At 42.0% G+C, this 15,016-nt stretch overlaps 1 protein-coding gene across 1 annotated transcript in view; it reads left to right on the plus strand.

The window, feature by feature from the left end:
• Positions 1 to 10,806, plus strand: part of MORN5 (MORN repeat containing 5) — a 101,941-nt gene extending 91,135 nt beyond the window's left edge. The window contains exon 5 of the mRNA XM_086919991.1: positions 10,610 to 10,806. Within this exon, the coding sequence (XP_086776117.1) occupies positions 10,610 to 10,695 (86 nt within the window). The 3' untranslated portion in view covers positions 10,696 to 10,806. The remainder of the gene's footprint in view (positions 1 to 10,609) is intronic.
• The last annotated feature ends 4,210 nt before the right edge of the window (positions 10,807 to 15,016 follow it).

Here is a 15,016-nt window from a genome sequence, read left to right on the forward strand (position 1 = left end):
GTATTCTTCCATTACCATTCCTTAGGCATAACTATTCTAGAGTTGAGGCCTCGGAATCGTAATGGGGTTTTGTTCTGCGCTTGGACCTACTTGCGTTAGTCATTTTTTCATAACTGAAAGGTGAACCTATTTATCACCCTACGCCATTGTTATTTTGCTGTTGAGAGATGGAGATGGACTTCCATGGATCTGGTTTAGCACCAAGACGCCCCTTTAGTTATTCTCAGAAATAAGGCATTTCCATGGCCTTCTGCAATTGTGTGTCTTTGAGCGGAGATTGTCTTTTTTCTAGCCTTCCTGAACCTGACGGTGGCTTTTCACCTATTCGACTGGATGCTACTGAAAAAATCATTGCTTACATCAGTAGTCAGCAGGCAGCTTACTGAAGGACATTTTTCCTGTTAGGAATAGAAATATTGCCACAGATAGCTTTGACTTTAAAGGTGAAATAACAAAGTTGTCAAGAGATTAAGGCAGGGTTGCCTTTTGGCACAGACACTATTTAATGTATTTTAAGACTGTCCAACGTGCCGGCGATGAGGCCCTGCTTGCAGGAATGAATAATGTCTTAAATAGGCAACTGTCTTTTTTGCGATGTAATGCAAACTCAAAAAACTAAACCCTTATATTTAAAAATGGAAAATCTTTACATTTGGTAAGGTGAGCTCCCAAATAAATTGTATTTGCTTTTTAATGCTACTCTTCAACTAGGTAAGGCATTTGATTACCTTGGCCAGCTTTACAAAGGACAGGAGGCATGGTTGGCGCATCTCGCTAAGCACTCAGCTATACTGCCCAACACTGTGTAAAACGTTCTGGGCAAAGTTAATATCATGGGCCCTTTATGGAACGGAACTGTGGGATGTTTACAAACATAACATCGCTAGTGCATATACAGAATGGTCTTTTAAGGGAGATCAGCAATATGCCCCAAACTACCCCACTAGTTGGTATTCACATTAAAGTTAGGCATGGAATGAGTGGCCCACATGGCTACAACGAAATTTGTTTTATTTTGGTTAGGCTAACAACACATCATCTGCTTCCATTTACAAGCCATGGTTGTGGCAACTGAGAGAATGCTATGCAACTATCTTGGGTTATTCACATATGCTAGGTCCTGATGTTTGAGATATTATGAGGTCTACTTTGCCCCTCATCAAAACAAGATTACAGGCTGAGATTAAAATCAAAGCATTTAATGCTTTCCTAAAGCCATCCTGGGTTCAAACTATAACAGCAAGGATACTGTTCTGCATAGCTTACTGGTTCTCATCATTGTACCTGATTTGCGCGACATCCAAAACACTGATCAAATTCCTGAAAAATGTGTCACTGCCCTGAGATGTATCCCTCTGATCTACTACTTGAACGTCCACTTCCCTGGATTTTGTTTTCTCTTGGAAATGCTTTTCTCAAACTAGTTCTGACCAGGGATCCATATGCAACCTGACAAAGTTGTACGTGTCTGATACCAACTGTTTACTATCCTAGTGAAAGTTAAAAAAATTCAAATGATTGTTTTGGTACTTTATTTACTATTAAGGGTGGGTGTAAATCGCGTAATTCAATATAGCATAATCAGGTGGAATTACTTAAAAAGTAAGCACGATTACGCATAATTACCTGAGAAGAGTACTTCTGCATATAGCGCAATTTCTTAATTCAAAATGCCCCCTTGCATCCAAAATGGGCACGAGAATGCATTTTGCACTAATATATACTGCTAAATGCAGCAGAATGTGAATAACAAGTATGAGTAGCTGCTAGCTAAATGAGCTATTGGGTAGTGTTAGATGTGTCAGCCTTAGGGTGGTCTTCCCCAAAAACATTTTGTCTTCCTCCTCCATTTTTTTGCTGATCTCGTTTTATCTGGTCTTAGGATTCTGTCACTTTACTAATGCTAACCAATTCTAAAATGCTTTTGCTCTCTCCTCTAAACATGGTAACATTGGCTTATATCCAATTGGCACATTTAATGTACTTGTAATTCCCCAGTAAAGTGGTACTGCATGTATCCAGGGACTGTATGTGCTACTAGTGGGCCCGCAGCAGACATTGTACCACCCACTGAAATAGTCCTTTAACCCCTTCGGGGCTATTGACGAGCTGGGCTCGTCATCGCGCTTACCTGTCCTGCGCGGATGACAAGGCCAGCTCGTCACGTAACGCGGTAATTTTGAAATTGCCGCGCACAGCGGGAAAAGCCGCCGCGGCGAAGCGGTTAAACATGTCTCAGGCCTGCCAGTGTATCCTGTGATTTAAACTGCCATGTCGACCTGGCAAAATAAAACTTTCCTTTTTAATACATATAAATCACCCCTAGGGTAGGCCCTATACAACCAATAGGGCAGAGTTTGATTTATTCAAAAATTTCGAAATGTATTTGTAAGTCTTACATGTCCTAGTAGTGAAAAACTCCTACATTAGGTTTTCAGTATTGTAAGGTCCCGGTCCAGCATGACCAGATTTCCACAGTTGGCGCTTTGTGCTTTTTGGCGCTAGTTTCACATAAAAATTGAAACTGGATATTTCCGGTTCTACTGATTGGATTTTTTATTGTTTAGTTGTTATTATTATAGTATATTAAATATTACTACATTTTTCTAAATTGATGTGGCAATTTTTTTGCGTTGTTTTTATTTACTTTGTTATTGTTGAGGGGTTATTGACCTTTTGTAGTATGTTACTATATGTGTTTAACACCCATCAACTCTTAAAAACACTTACACTCACTTGCTTGCAAATGCCATCAATGATGGCATTTGAGACGTCATCAGTGATGTCACTGACCATGTCATGAGTGATGTAATATATGAGGTCATAACCAGTGTATTGTGAGGGCGTAAGTTATAGTTAGCTCAGCGAACTATAACTGCTGAATTTTACTGGTTTTGTACGAGGGAAATCTGAGCCTAACTATAACGTCCATTTAACCTTTGTTTTTTTACGTGAATTTATACGATTTTTTTTAATTCTATTTCCTAACTATAAGGTTCCTGTAACCTTTGTTTTTTTCTGTAAATTTATAAGGTTTTTTTTAATTCTGTTTCCTAACTATAATGTCCCTGTAACATTTGGTTTTTTTCAGTGCATTTCTAAGGTTTTCTAAAATCCATTTCCTAACTTTAATGTCCCTGTAACCTTTGTGTGCATTTCTAAGGTTTTTCAAAATCTAATTCCTAACTATATTGTCCCTGTGACTTTTGTTTTTTTAAGTGAATTTCTATGGTGTTTTAACTGGCAGCAATGTTTGCAGAATGGTGGATAAGGGGGGCAGGCCTCTTACCAGCTCTCAGGTTTCCCACTGTAAGGGAATTACTGGAGGTAACAGGAGGACTTTTTGGTCCCCCGATGTCCCTCAGCATCCAAGAGGACTTCATCACCGAACCATTATTGCACTAGGAGGAGTGTTTGCAGAGTGGTTCAGAAAGGGGGCATGGCCTCTGAAGTCCTCACATCAGTCTCGCTCTGCGCAACTTACTGGAGGTAACAGGAATGGTGGTTGGCCCCCAAGGACCCTCAGCAGCCAAGGGGACTTCATCCCCTGCCAACAGTGCGCCAGCAGGTGCGCTTGTAGAGTGACAGAGAAAGGGTGTGTGGCCTCCGAAGTCCTCTCAGAAGTCCCACTGTGTGGGACTTACTGGAGGTAACAGGAGGTCTTTTTGACCCCCAAGGACTCTCTGGAGCCAACGGGTCTTCCTTCCCCAACCAACAGTGCGCCAGGAGTTGTATTAGTAGAGTGGTGTAGAAAGGGGGCACAGCCTCCAAAGACCTCTCAGCAGTCCCACTGTGTGGGACTTACTGGAGATAACAGGAGGTCTTTTTGACCCCCAAGGACTCTCTGGAGCCAAGGGGACTTCATTCCCCAACCAGCAGTGCACCAGGAGGAGCGTTTGCAGAGTAGTGGAGACAGGGGGCTGGCCTCCTGCAACTTGCCGGTCTTGCCTGTTTTTTTTTTTTTACAGGAGGGGCCTCTGAGCCGATTTTGGCCTAGGGACCCCATACCCCGGGTCCTGAATTTTTTTTAATGGGGAGGGCTACCACGGTCCCCCCTCCTGAGCCAATTTGGGCTCAGCTACCCCATGCCCCGGGCCCTGTTGTTCCAATTGCAAAAGAGAGGGAGCTGCTGAACATGCAGCCCCCTTTGTGTCAAAGCAATTGTAATTGCTTTAGCAAGTGAAAACATTGTACTGCTCTTAACTGCTGAGCGCAGTTTGCTATGGCTTGGCGGGAGCGGTAAAGCTTGTGTCAACCATAGCAAACAGCTATGTTCTGGGGTGGTCACCCCGGGACAAAGCAGGAGCAAAGGGCCATATATAGCTCCAGGAGGGGGGCCACAGGGCCCCCTCTTTTGTTTCATTGAACGCTGAGAGGTGGTGGTCCTCATGGCCGGGGGTCCGCAACGGACCCCCTCCATTATATTCTTTGAGCCCCGGGCAGGTGCCTTCCGGCTCCCCTATTGTTATTTTCCCAAGGAAGGTGGTGGTACCAGGGCTGTGGTGGCGTTTGCGTGGCCCCCACATTATTTATGCATAAAACCCTGGGGAGCTGGTGGTCCACGGGGCTGCAGGGGGTCATAGGGATCTTCCCTGCACTAATTTAACAAATTACCCAACGGAGGTGGTGGTCTCCAGGGCTGCAGAGGGGTGGCCGTGCATATTCCCTGAATCAGTTTGCTTATATTTGCCCCGGGGAGGTAACGGTCTGCGGGGCATGGGGATGCCGCATGGGCACCCTCGCATTATTATAAAAACTGCCCCGGAATTTGGCCCACATGGGGCTTCATGAAAAAGACGAATGTGAGCCTGTGTATCTTTTTTAGATTTTGTCACAGAAGCACAATGCAATGTAAATAATGCAATAAAAAATGCTTTTAACCCGCGGCGGGAACCCTGTGGGACCCCCCACACCATATCTGCGGGGTCAGGGTATTCCTACCCTGCCCCCCTTAATTTTTGTGTGTGCATATTTTGGGGGACTCGGCTTCAATCCAAGTCTCAAGATGGCTGCCAACACTTCCTGGTTGAAGTGTTGGCAGCCAATCAAATTCTAGTAGGATGCGTGAGTCTAGTACAAGGACTTGCGTCCCTGTATTTTTCAAATTTAAATATCTAAAAAACTACAGAACGGACTTACACCCAATCTTGTCGATACTTTACATCTTTCCTGGACCGGACTGGAGGCAGGAACGCTCGGCAGAAACACAGAGGTTTAGGGACATATCATAGCCCTGGTGCATTTTAATCCTTGCTGCAAAGTCGTCGGGCATTACGGAACACATTTAACTTTGGGACTGGTTTCATTTAGCACATTATTCAGCGGACTTACAAGATATCGGGGTCCCATCTCAACCCTGGCTCTTGTTGACGCTGTTCTAGAGGACAAGGGTCTAGGGCTGAACCAGTTCTTATAAGTTTAATGATGTCAGCTATTTGATCCTCCTGTGTTTCTTTAAATTGAACTAGTGAGCAGTCACTGTGTTTACTATAGGAAATAGGTGCAGGGGTAGTGGGTTTGTCAATGGCTGAAAACTCTGAGTAAATATCATTTACTTTTGAGAAAAAGAAATTTGCCAAAGCGTCACAGAACGCCTGGGAGGGACGTGGAGCAGATCTGGAGATTTCCCCGCCAGTTGTTTCACCACCTCGTACAGTTGTCTACTAGAATTTTTGGCGCTATCAATTTGTTCTCCAAAAAACTTCTTTTTAGCCTCATTGATCATCTTTTTATAGATGACCAAAGTCTCTTTATATAACAGTTTACTTTCCCTATCGTAGGACCTTCGCCAATTTCTTTCGAGGTTCCTACAAACTTGTTTTTGCTTTCTTAAGTTTTCTGTGAACCATGGTGCGGAAGGCACCTTCCAATTTCTGGATATAGACTTAAGTGGCACTAATGCGTCCATCGCACTACCTAACCAGACGGAAAATTGTTTCGCCGCTATGTTAGAATCTGTTGAAACAATAGGACGAGAACTGGTCAGCAATGCTCTAAAGGCAGCATTATTGATGTCCTACCAGACTCTAAAGGACTCTTGACTTAAGGGGACCTGTTTGGGTATGGAAGCCTGACCAGTAAGAATGGTACAAACAATGGCATGATGGTCAGACCAGATGAGAGGGAGTATATTGTGTACTGTTTTCTCTTTTATATTAGAGAAGATGCCATCTAACGTATGACCGGCCTCATGTGTGGGTGCTTTTACCAGCTGAGCCAGCCCCAAAGTTTCCAAGTCGGCCGTTAATGTTAGGGTTTCAACATCATCTGTTTTTTCAAGATGGAAATTTAAATCTCCCAGGACCATAAAGGAATCCTCAATTGCCAGGGGTTCCATCAGTGACATAAAGTTGGACAGAAATTCAGAACGGGGGCCAGGTGGTCTATAAATAAGTACTCCTTTAAGGTTATACGATGGGGTAAGCTTAATGGCGAAGTGTAAAGCTTCACATGTTGTTGAAGGTATGGGAGATATTCTGACCGGAAAGATATTCCGGGTGATTATTGCCAAGCCCCCACCTTTTTTTCCCTGTCTATCCAGCTGGTGTACATTGAAACCCTGCGGCACTGCCACCACTAAATCTGGATCAGACGCTCCATCCATCCATGTCTCTGTAATAAATAGTAAATCTATTTTCCTGTCTAGAATCAGATCGCCTATCTCCTTTAGAGTGGTAAAATACCACCCAAGCCAACCTGGAATGAATAAAAGCAACCCATGACATGCAATTTTATCTTATTAGAGCAAGAGTGTCGGGAAATTGAAAAATAACAAAACAATTAAAAAAAGATGACGGGCATGAGTATCTGCAGTGGTTTGCCGCCAACAAGCGGATGGCCTTCAGCCCTGCAGCCAACCCCTTGGCACATGGCCTCTGGCCAAAGGTATTGTTGGTTGCTCGCTGGGTGTTGGGCCCTGCAACCAACCCCCCACAGTTTTCAAAATTGTAATTTAAAGTCCGACTTCACCATCAGCTAGGGTTTTTAATTTAAGTTCCAAAGACACAATCCAGCTCTCATTTGGAAATTACAGCTTATTGAATGTATTACGGTAACTCCAAAGTCTATAGGAGAGGTATGCCTTGCAGTACTGACAAACACATTTGAGAATTTGTCACTTCCAAGACATAAAAAACTTTAAATAACATGTCCTAATATTTTTAACTACATTGTACCTTGCCCTTTGTCCGGGACCTACTTAAGGAGTGACATATATATTAAAAAGGAAGGTTTGGACCTTGCAAAAGGTTTATTTTGCCTGGTTGAAATGACAGTTAAAAACGCTCACGCAGGCTGCAATGGCAGGCCAGAGACATATATGAAAGGCTACTTAAGTGGGCGGCACAATCCGTGCTGCAGGCCCACTAGTAGCATTTAATTTACAGGCCTTGGGCAGATGTAGTGCCATTCTACTAGTGAATTACAAGTAAATTAAATATGCCAATTAGGGATTAGACAACATTACCATGTTTTAAGGAGTTAGCACTTGCGCTTTAGAAGTGGCTAGCAGTAGTAAACTGAGCAGAGTCCGATGGCCAGCAAAACCGAGATCAGGAACAAATGGAGGCGGAAGCTTGGGGAGATCACACCCTAAGGCTTATAGGCCTAACAGGCGTGTAGTAGAGTTGTATATAGTAGAGTGGCGTAGAGTGAAGTCAGGTTGAGTAGAGTGGCATAGGGTGAAGTCAAGGTGGAGTGAAGAAGTGCACAGTGAAGTGGGATAGAGGAGACTAGAGTAGAGTAGAGTGGCATGCAGTAAAGTTGGGCAGATTGAAGTGCAGTGGAATGAAGTGGGATAGAGTAGATTGGCATACAGTACAGTAGCGTAGAGCTAAGTGGGTTAGAGTGGCATAGAGTAGAAGTGTAGAGTAGGATGGCTTACAGTACAGTGGCACAGAGTACAGTGGATAGAATGAAGTAGAGCGGTGTAGAGTGCAGTGCTGCATAGTAGAGTACAGTAGCATAGAGTGCAGTGGTGTAGAGTGGGTTAGATCAGACTGGTGTAGACTGGAGTTGAGTACAGTGTCTTGGCTTAGAGTACAGTGGCGTAGAGTGATAGGGAGTACAGTAGAGTGCTGTACACTGCAGTGGCATAGAGTAGAGTGGTGCAGAGCAGATTAGCGCAAAGTACAGTGGCGTAGAGTGCAGTGAAGTAGAGTACAGTGGTTCAGAGTGGAGTGGTGCAGACTATAGTAGTGTCCAGCACAGTGGCATGGACTGCAGTGGTGTAGAGTTAAGTAGAACAGCACAGAGTGCAGTGGTGAAGAGTATAGTGGAGTGGCATAGAGATCAGTGGTGTCAAATGGAGTCGTGTGGCATGAAGTAGAGTTCAGTAAAGTGGCGTACAGTGCAGTGGCATACAGTGCAATGGTATACTGTGCAGTGGCATACAATGTAGTGGTTGACAATTCAATGGCATAGAGTATAGTGGTGGACAGAGCAGTGGTGTACGGTACAGTAGAATGGTTTAGTATGTTGTATAAAGCACCCTTCTTCTTGCATATAATAAGGTTTTTTTTACATTTCTAAGTATAGCGGTACGTTTGAGGAAATGCTACGGTACTTTGAAAAGTTTAAAAAAATATATAAAACAATATAAATAATTGTACCTACCTGTACAGACTATCCTAAAGTGCATCGTGCCTTATTATAGCTTTAAAAATACTAATAACCTATATCTTACGTAGAAACCCACAACAGTCTAAGTGTGTTCTAAACAACATGAGTGCCTTTTTATTTTGTAAAGGTTTTCATTAGCCAATAAAATAATGTTTTGCCAATTTTGTCATCATTATGTACTGCAGTATACCGCAAAATACTGCCATACACTGCAGCCTAAGATATTGCAAACCTTTGGGCCCTTATGACTGCAAAATTGCTGAACAGATTTACATGAAATAGCGAAAAAGATCCTTTCCACGCTATAATTCTATATTCCTGTCGAATTTCATGAAAATCTATTCAAACGTGTTGTCCTATGTCTAAAAGTAAAAAGTCTATGGGATGCATTGGTGGTTGAATATGTTTTGGTACCCCCTTTTGTCTTTGCACCCCCCCTTAACTAACCATCATGAAGTGTTGCATCACCAAACAATGTAGAAAAGGGAATAGGTCTGCAAAGTTGCATGGAGAATTATCAAACGGTGGCAAAGTTATTAGCAAGCAAAAAGTCTAGCTCTGGGAATCCTAACAAGACCTAAAGAGTGTCTGCCGCCACTCAGTAATATACATATCATAACAAGTGGATGGGTAATGCAAAATAACAGGGTTGTTTTTCACAGAGTGGTTATACATACATATATCATAAAAGGTAGGTGGGTAAAGTAACATAACAGGGGTGTCTTCACAAAGTGGTTATGAGTTACATCAAATACAAAACACAAGCAATGCTCAAATTCTCTACCACGTCACTCAGAACCCAGAGATTAAAAGTATTCCCTTATTCGCTGTTATCCATTTCCAATTGTTTGATAGGAAAGCCCACACCCAAATCCAATTCCCTTTCTCAGGTCTGCAGCTCATGGTTAGAATAGTCCTGTAGGAGCCATACATAACATGGCCCTACGTGCATTATCCCCTGCCCTGTCTTGTAAGTATATGCAACATTACCAATAACCGAGGCCATGCTACCCACACCCGCCATCCACACCCGCCATACACAAGCCATCTAGCCCCTCCTTTTCCCAGTTGAAAAATAAATAGTTGCCGTTCTCCCAGATCTCCCTCCCATTGTCCTTCTTTTTTCCTTCCAAATATTTAAAATAATATATTTAGTTTCCTGCCACCCACCACCACCACAATCAGTATGTCCCTAATTTCACCCACCGAAATATATTATCTGGTATGCTGCCACATAACACCCATGGTCCTCTCTCCATTGTGCTTCTTGACCTATAGTCTGTATATTGGGTGGATTGACCTGGTCTGCCCCTGGTACATCTTTAACTGGGTCCGCCGGGTGTAGACCTGGTCAATTTGCCCTATTACAGAGCTGGTACCTGCCTTAGGGCTAGCGCCTTAGTGAAAGGTGAACCTAACCTTTGGAGCTTATCTCCAAAACGCTACGTCAGTACTAGAATGTGTAGAAGTGTATGCCTACATCTGGCGCCCCACTACTTCTAGTAAAATCTGCTATGACCCTCAACTCACAAATTCGAACAGTGGCAGGGCCTATTAAATCCTTTATTGTTCCTTGATCAATAAATAGATCATGAATAAATTGGGCAACAGTGATACCTGTAATTTGCAGTGCTTATCAGCCATCTGGCAGGAGATACTTTATAATAGGCAAATTATTATTAATACCGAACCTGCGGTAACCTTTTGGTAAACTTTCGTATAACACATTTAAAATGGTATTATAATGTTTTTGGGCCAGCCTGTTGCAATAACATCGATTTGGTCCAGCTGCCTTCCATGATCTTTATGTTTAGATAAAATAGTGATTATTGCCAACCATGTTTATGTTTCAGTTTCTGAGTGAAACGGTGTTTTGTGGGAAAATCACATTTGAAATGTGAAATAGATGTTTCTCTTGGTTGTTTCCATGTCTAGGCCTCTGCTTGATCCCAGGGGGCGGGACTCATTGTTTTTATCCCTGTCATTTCAGATGATGATGAACATGAATGGATTATAAGGACTTGTCGGAAGGAGTGGGATGAGATAACTGGCTACAAGCCGAAGCATCCGCTGTAGCTCACACTGCCTTCTGAACATGGTTATCTTCTACTCTGTTGTCACAAATATGATTTTGTGTGTGTGTTTTTTATGGAATACATCGAAATAAACTTGTAGAACTTGTTATTCCGTTGGTAGTTTTACATGTCTTGTGTTCTTCTTGTCCTATGTATGCACTTCCAGCACTTCTGAAGTGTGGCACTTCTGAAGTGTGGCTCAATGATTAGAGCGGCGGACCCTGATGCAGAGTTCTGGCCCGGGACCAGGGTTCTACGGACCTGATAATTCTCTGCTCGGTGCCTATTCCAATCATGGAGTCCCACTCTGCAACTCTGGGCAATAGCTTGCTTAATCTCCACAACGGCCCCCACAACGCTAAGGATGCCCGGCCTCCACCTTGGGGGTGCTCTCCACAACGGCCCCCACAATGCCAAGGATGCCCGGCCACCAGCTTGGGGGTGCCCAGGAGTGGACGCCTCACAGGGAAAGCCAGGATGGGTTCCACAGCGGTATTCGTACAAGCGCCTTGAGACCCTTGCGGGTGAGTAGTGCGCCATACAAGTTTCAATTTACATTTACATTACACTTCCTACTTACTTACGCGGTGCACAAGGTGGAAGCTTTCCTTGAGGGACAGCGTCCACACTGCAAATCAATCCCCTCCTGATATCTTGTGTTAGTAATTCATCAATTGTGATGACAGACTATTGATACATTGCATTCCCGAGTCTCAAAAAGGAGGGAACACCACTCCTGTTTGCAGTGGCGTAGGAAGGGGGGGTGGTGGGTGTGCGGGCCATCCCGGGCATCATCACTGAGGGGGGTGGCACAATGGCAAAAATATATGTTTTAAACACATGTTTTTGCCATTTTGTCAAGCCGGGAGTGACAATTGGCATCACTGAGGGGTTGACAAAATGGCAAAAATATTTATTTTAAACACATATTTTTGCCGGGTAGCAACTGACCTTGCTACGCCACTGCCTGTTTGCAATCCAGAATGAGTAGCAAAAGGCATTTGTTCCAAAGACTTTTGTGATTATAACAATCCGTTAGTTCATTGTGACCTGCGTGCTTGCAGTCACAAAGCCGGCGAGTTTGCAAAATCTAAGGATTTCCCTTCTTACACTGGCACATAAAATATTAATCTACTCAAATTAATTGAGTGGGATAATCACCGATTTACTCCCCACAACATCTAACATATCAGTGGATATCATTTAAGTTCCGCAAGATTTTAATTAATAACCTTCTGGCACATATGTCCAGTGTAACAAAATGCTTACCTGTGAATTTTGCATAAACCCTCCCCCACGCTAAAATCGTATGTCTGCATAAACCATTTGTTGTTTATTTTCTGATTTTTTCCAGAATGTGGAGAGCGTATTTTCCATAGAAACTAATATGGGAATAAGGATTACCGCACAAGTTGTGTGAGTAAAAAAAAAAAAATTTTTTAAAAAAAAATATATGTGTTTCTAAGTCCCGACGAAAGCTCCATAGACCTCCTGGCCCAAGGAGCTGAAACATGTCGACAACTCTATTCACGCAATACTACAGGACCTAGTAACTCGGTCCAAGAGAGTATATAATCTATTTTTAATAACTGGATACTTGCCCACTAATAAAAGCATTTGGGCATTTCCTCCATTTTTTAAAAATATTTCTTTCTTTTGTATCACTTGTTTGTTCACTTTTTTGTTGTGGGGAAATCCTTTTTTTGTCTCTGGACACTGCACTCGAGACTAGAGGTGCCTCTGGATGAGGCTGGCAGTTAACACAAACAGTAACACCCAATGATAACTGCCATAATTTCAATGTGGGGCGGATGAAGCATATATACCGCATTCCAACTAACATTGACTTTTTTGAGGGTTTCCTATTTTACCTGAACCAAAGGTCGAGTAGTGTTACAAGTGTCAATTTTTCTTGATTAATTGCTACTACCCTGGGGAAAGAAACGGACACATTAATTCCTAATCCCTCCCTGTTGATGAAATGTTATCATTTAAGTTAGCCAGAATTGGTAACGTGCTGCAGAAATCTCAAACCTGTGAGAAGGTAGCTTTCCTGCAGCCCTGAAGCTTGCTCTTGCAGAGATGATACCTTTACCAACTTGCTTCTTATCCCCTGTAAATAACATCTCTCCTTTAGTTTGGAACCATTGATGATTCCTAGCCCTGGAAGGAGTGTGGTGCACTTCCACTAGTTGATCTATTGCAGTTATAGATGGCTGCCAAAGACACTAACATGTTTTTAGTCACTTTTGGCTTAACAACCAAAAGCACATTGTATTCTGGTACCCATGTGTGGTAATATCTGTCTTCTCTTTCTATTGTAGTGCTTTAACATTTTAGGTCATGGTGTTTTGTAGAATTATTGTACATCACACAGAATGTCTAGTATGTAATGTAGAACGAATTTGTTGGAGAGCTAAGGTTCTAGACCAGAGAAGCGGTTGGAGCTGATCTGGCTAGACGCCTTAGCTTGAGCACCAGTGGGTCATTTGATATATTTGAATAAATAAGAATTTAACTTTAATACTGCCTCCTCCGCTCTTTACAATGGCGACCAGGTTTATTTAATTAATTTTGTTTGCCGAGCAACTTTAATTTTGGATATCGGAGAATAATCCATTCCGGACTTACTGCGTGATCGGCTGTCTCTGTCTCTTTCGTCTGAAGATATCCTTAACAGCGTTTGTAGCTGGAAATTGAGGTACTCTGGAGATTAATTATTTTGAGGATACAAGGTGGTTTGATGCTGCTCACGCCTCTATCATCAGTTTGAAGCTGCTCGTGCCTCTATCATCGCGCGCTTCTTGCTGTGCGTCTTTGGGAACTGTGACGTCAGCGCTTAGGCAACAGTTGCTAAGACTACGTGACTGGAACGCATTGTTGATGGTGGAACGCATCGTTGTTTCATCACGCCTGAGGCTGTACGCAACGTCGCGGCCATTTTAGTAGTGTTTCTAGTCAGTCAGCTGTTCTGTGCGCATTGATACGGAGAATGTTTCAGCAGCGCTTACCTTCATGAGCTGATTTACGAGCTCTTTCTACAAATTAATCTTTGTGAATTCAGTGATTCGCAGACTAGTAAAGTGCTTACTTTAATGAGCTAATTCATGATCTCTTTCTACAATTCGATCTTGGCGAGTGCAGTGATTAGCACACTGCTAATTCCTGTTTGAAATTGAAGTAGGAAATCATATCAGTGATTTGCACACTTATTAATATTAAGTGCAAGTCAAATTATGTTTTTAAATTAAACTTTTACTGTTGAATAAAGTTATTTTTGTATTTTTAAATATAAATTCACAAGTTCACTACTGCTGTGATTTGCACACAAATTATTTAGGTGCATGTTACAAGTTCTCGACAGCTGTGATCTGCACACAAACTATTTAAAAGTAACCATTTTTTTTGACTCATTGTTGGTTATTCGATAAGATTTAGATACTATGGCTTCTTCTCAAATTTGTAATCAACCTCCCATATTTCTTGAAAGTCCTGGAAAACCCAAATTGCGTTGGAAGAAATGGCTGGAAACATTTGAGAATTACATTGTTGCTATTGATGGTACGAAGTTTTCAGCGGAAAGGAAAAACGCTATTCTTTTCAGTTTTCTGGGAACAGCTGCAATAGACATTTTTAAGAACGAAGGGCCAGATGTAGGAAACCTAATACCGGTCGGTAGTAATTTCGGCCGTTGCCGACCGGTATTTGGCATTTGAGATGTCGGGGCCAGGATTCAGTAATTTACCGAATCGGTAATTTAAGGAATCGGATTTTTGTTTAAACAGTTATTACTATTGATGCATTTGACTCATTTGTCTGATTACTTTTGATGAGTTGTATAAAAAATGTTGTACTAACTATTGATTACTATTGACACGGAGACCGTACACTTATTTAGTGACATTCCAGTAGTGCACTAGGTTTCTAGACAAGTATTGAAAAGATTCCCTCAAGACCTATATACTTTTAATTACCAACATGATTTTCTTATTTCATTTTATTCGCACACAACAATAACCTCAAAACTAATGAGTAACATTTCTTTAGTATTTCATTTCATCATTCTTTGTTTATCATTTTCATTTCTTATAAATTCAATATTCTTTGTTTTTCATTTTCATTTCTTATAACATCTTTTTATCTTTTTGTATATAATTTTGTGCAAAATACATATTCCAACAAATACAAAAACAATTTTATAATAAATAGTCCCTTGGCTATAAAAACACAGCAATAACAATACAGTTACACTTATACACTATGATTCATTCTAACTTACTACCATCCACACACTCCATACAAATGCAGTATCTAAATAAATC

This window comes from Lissotriton vulgaris, chromosome 5 (assembly GCF_964263255.1).
Source record: "Lissotriton vulgaris chromosome 5, aLisVul1.2, whole genome shotgun sequence".
NCBI lineage: Eukaryota > Metazoa > Chordata > Amphibia > Caudata > Salamandridae > Lissotriton > Lissotriton vulgaris.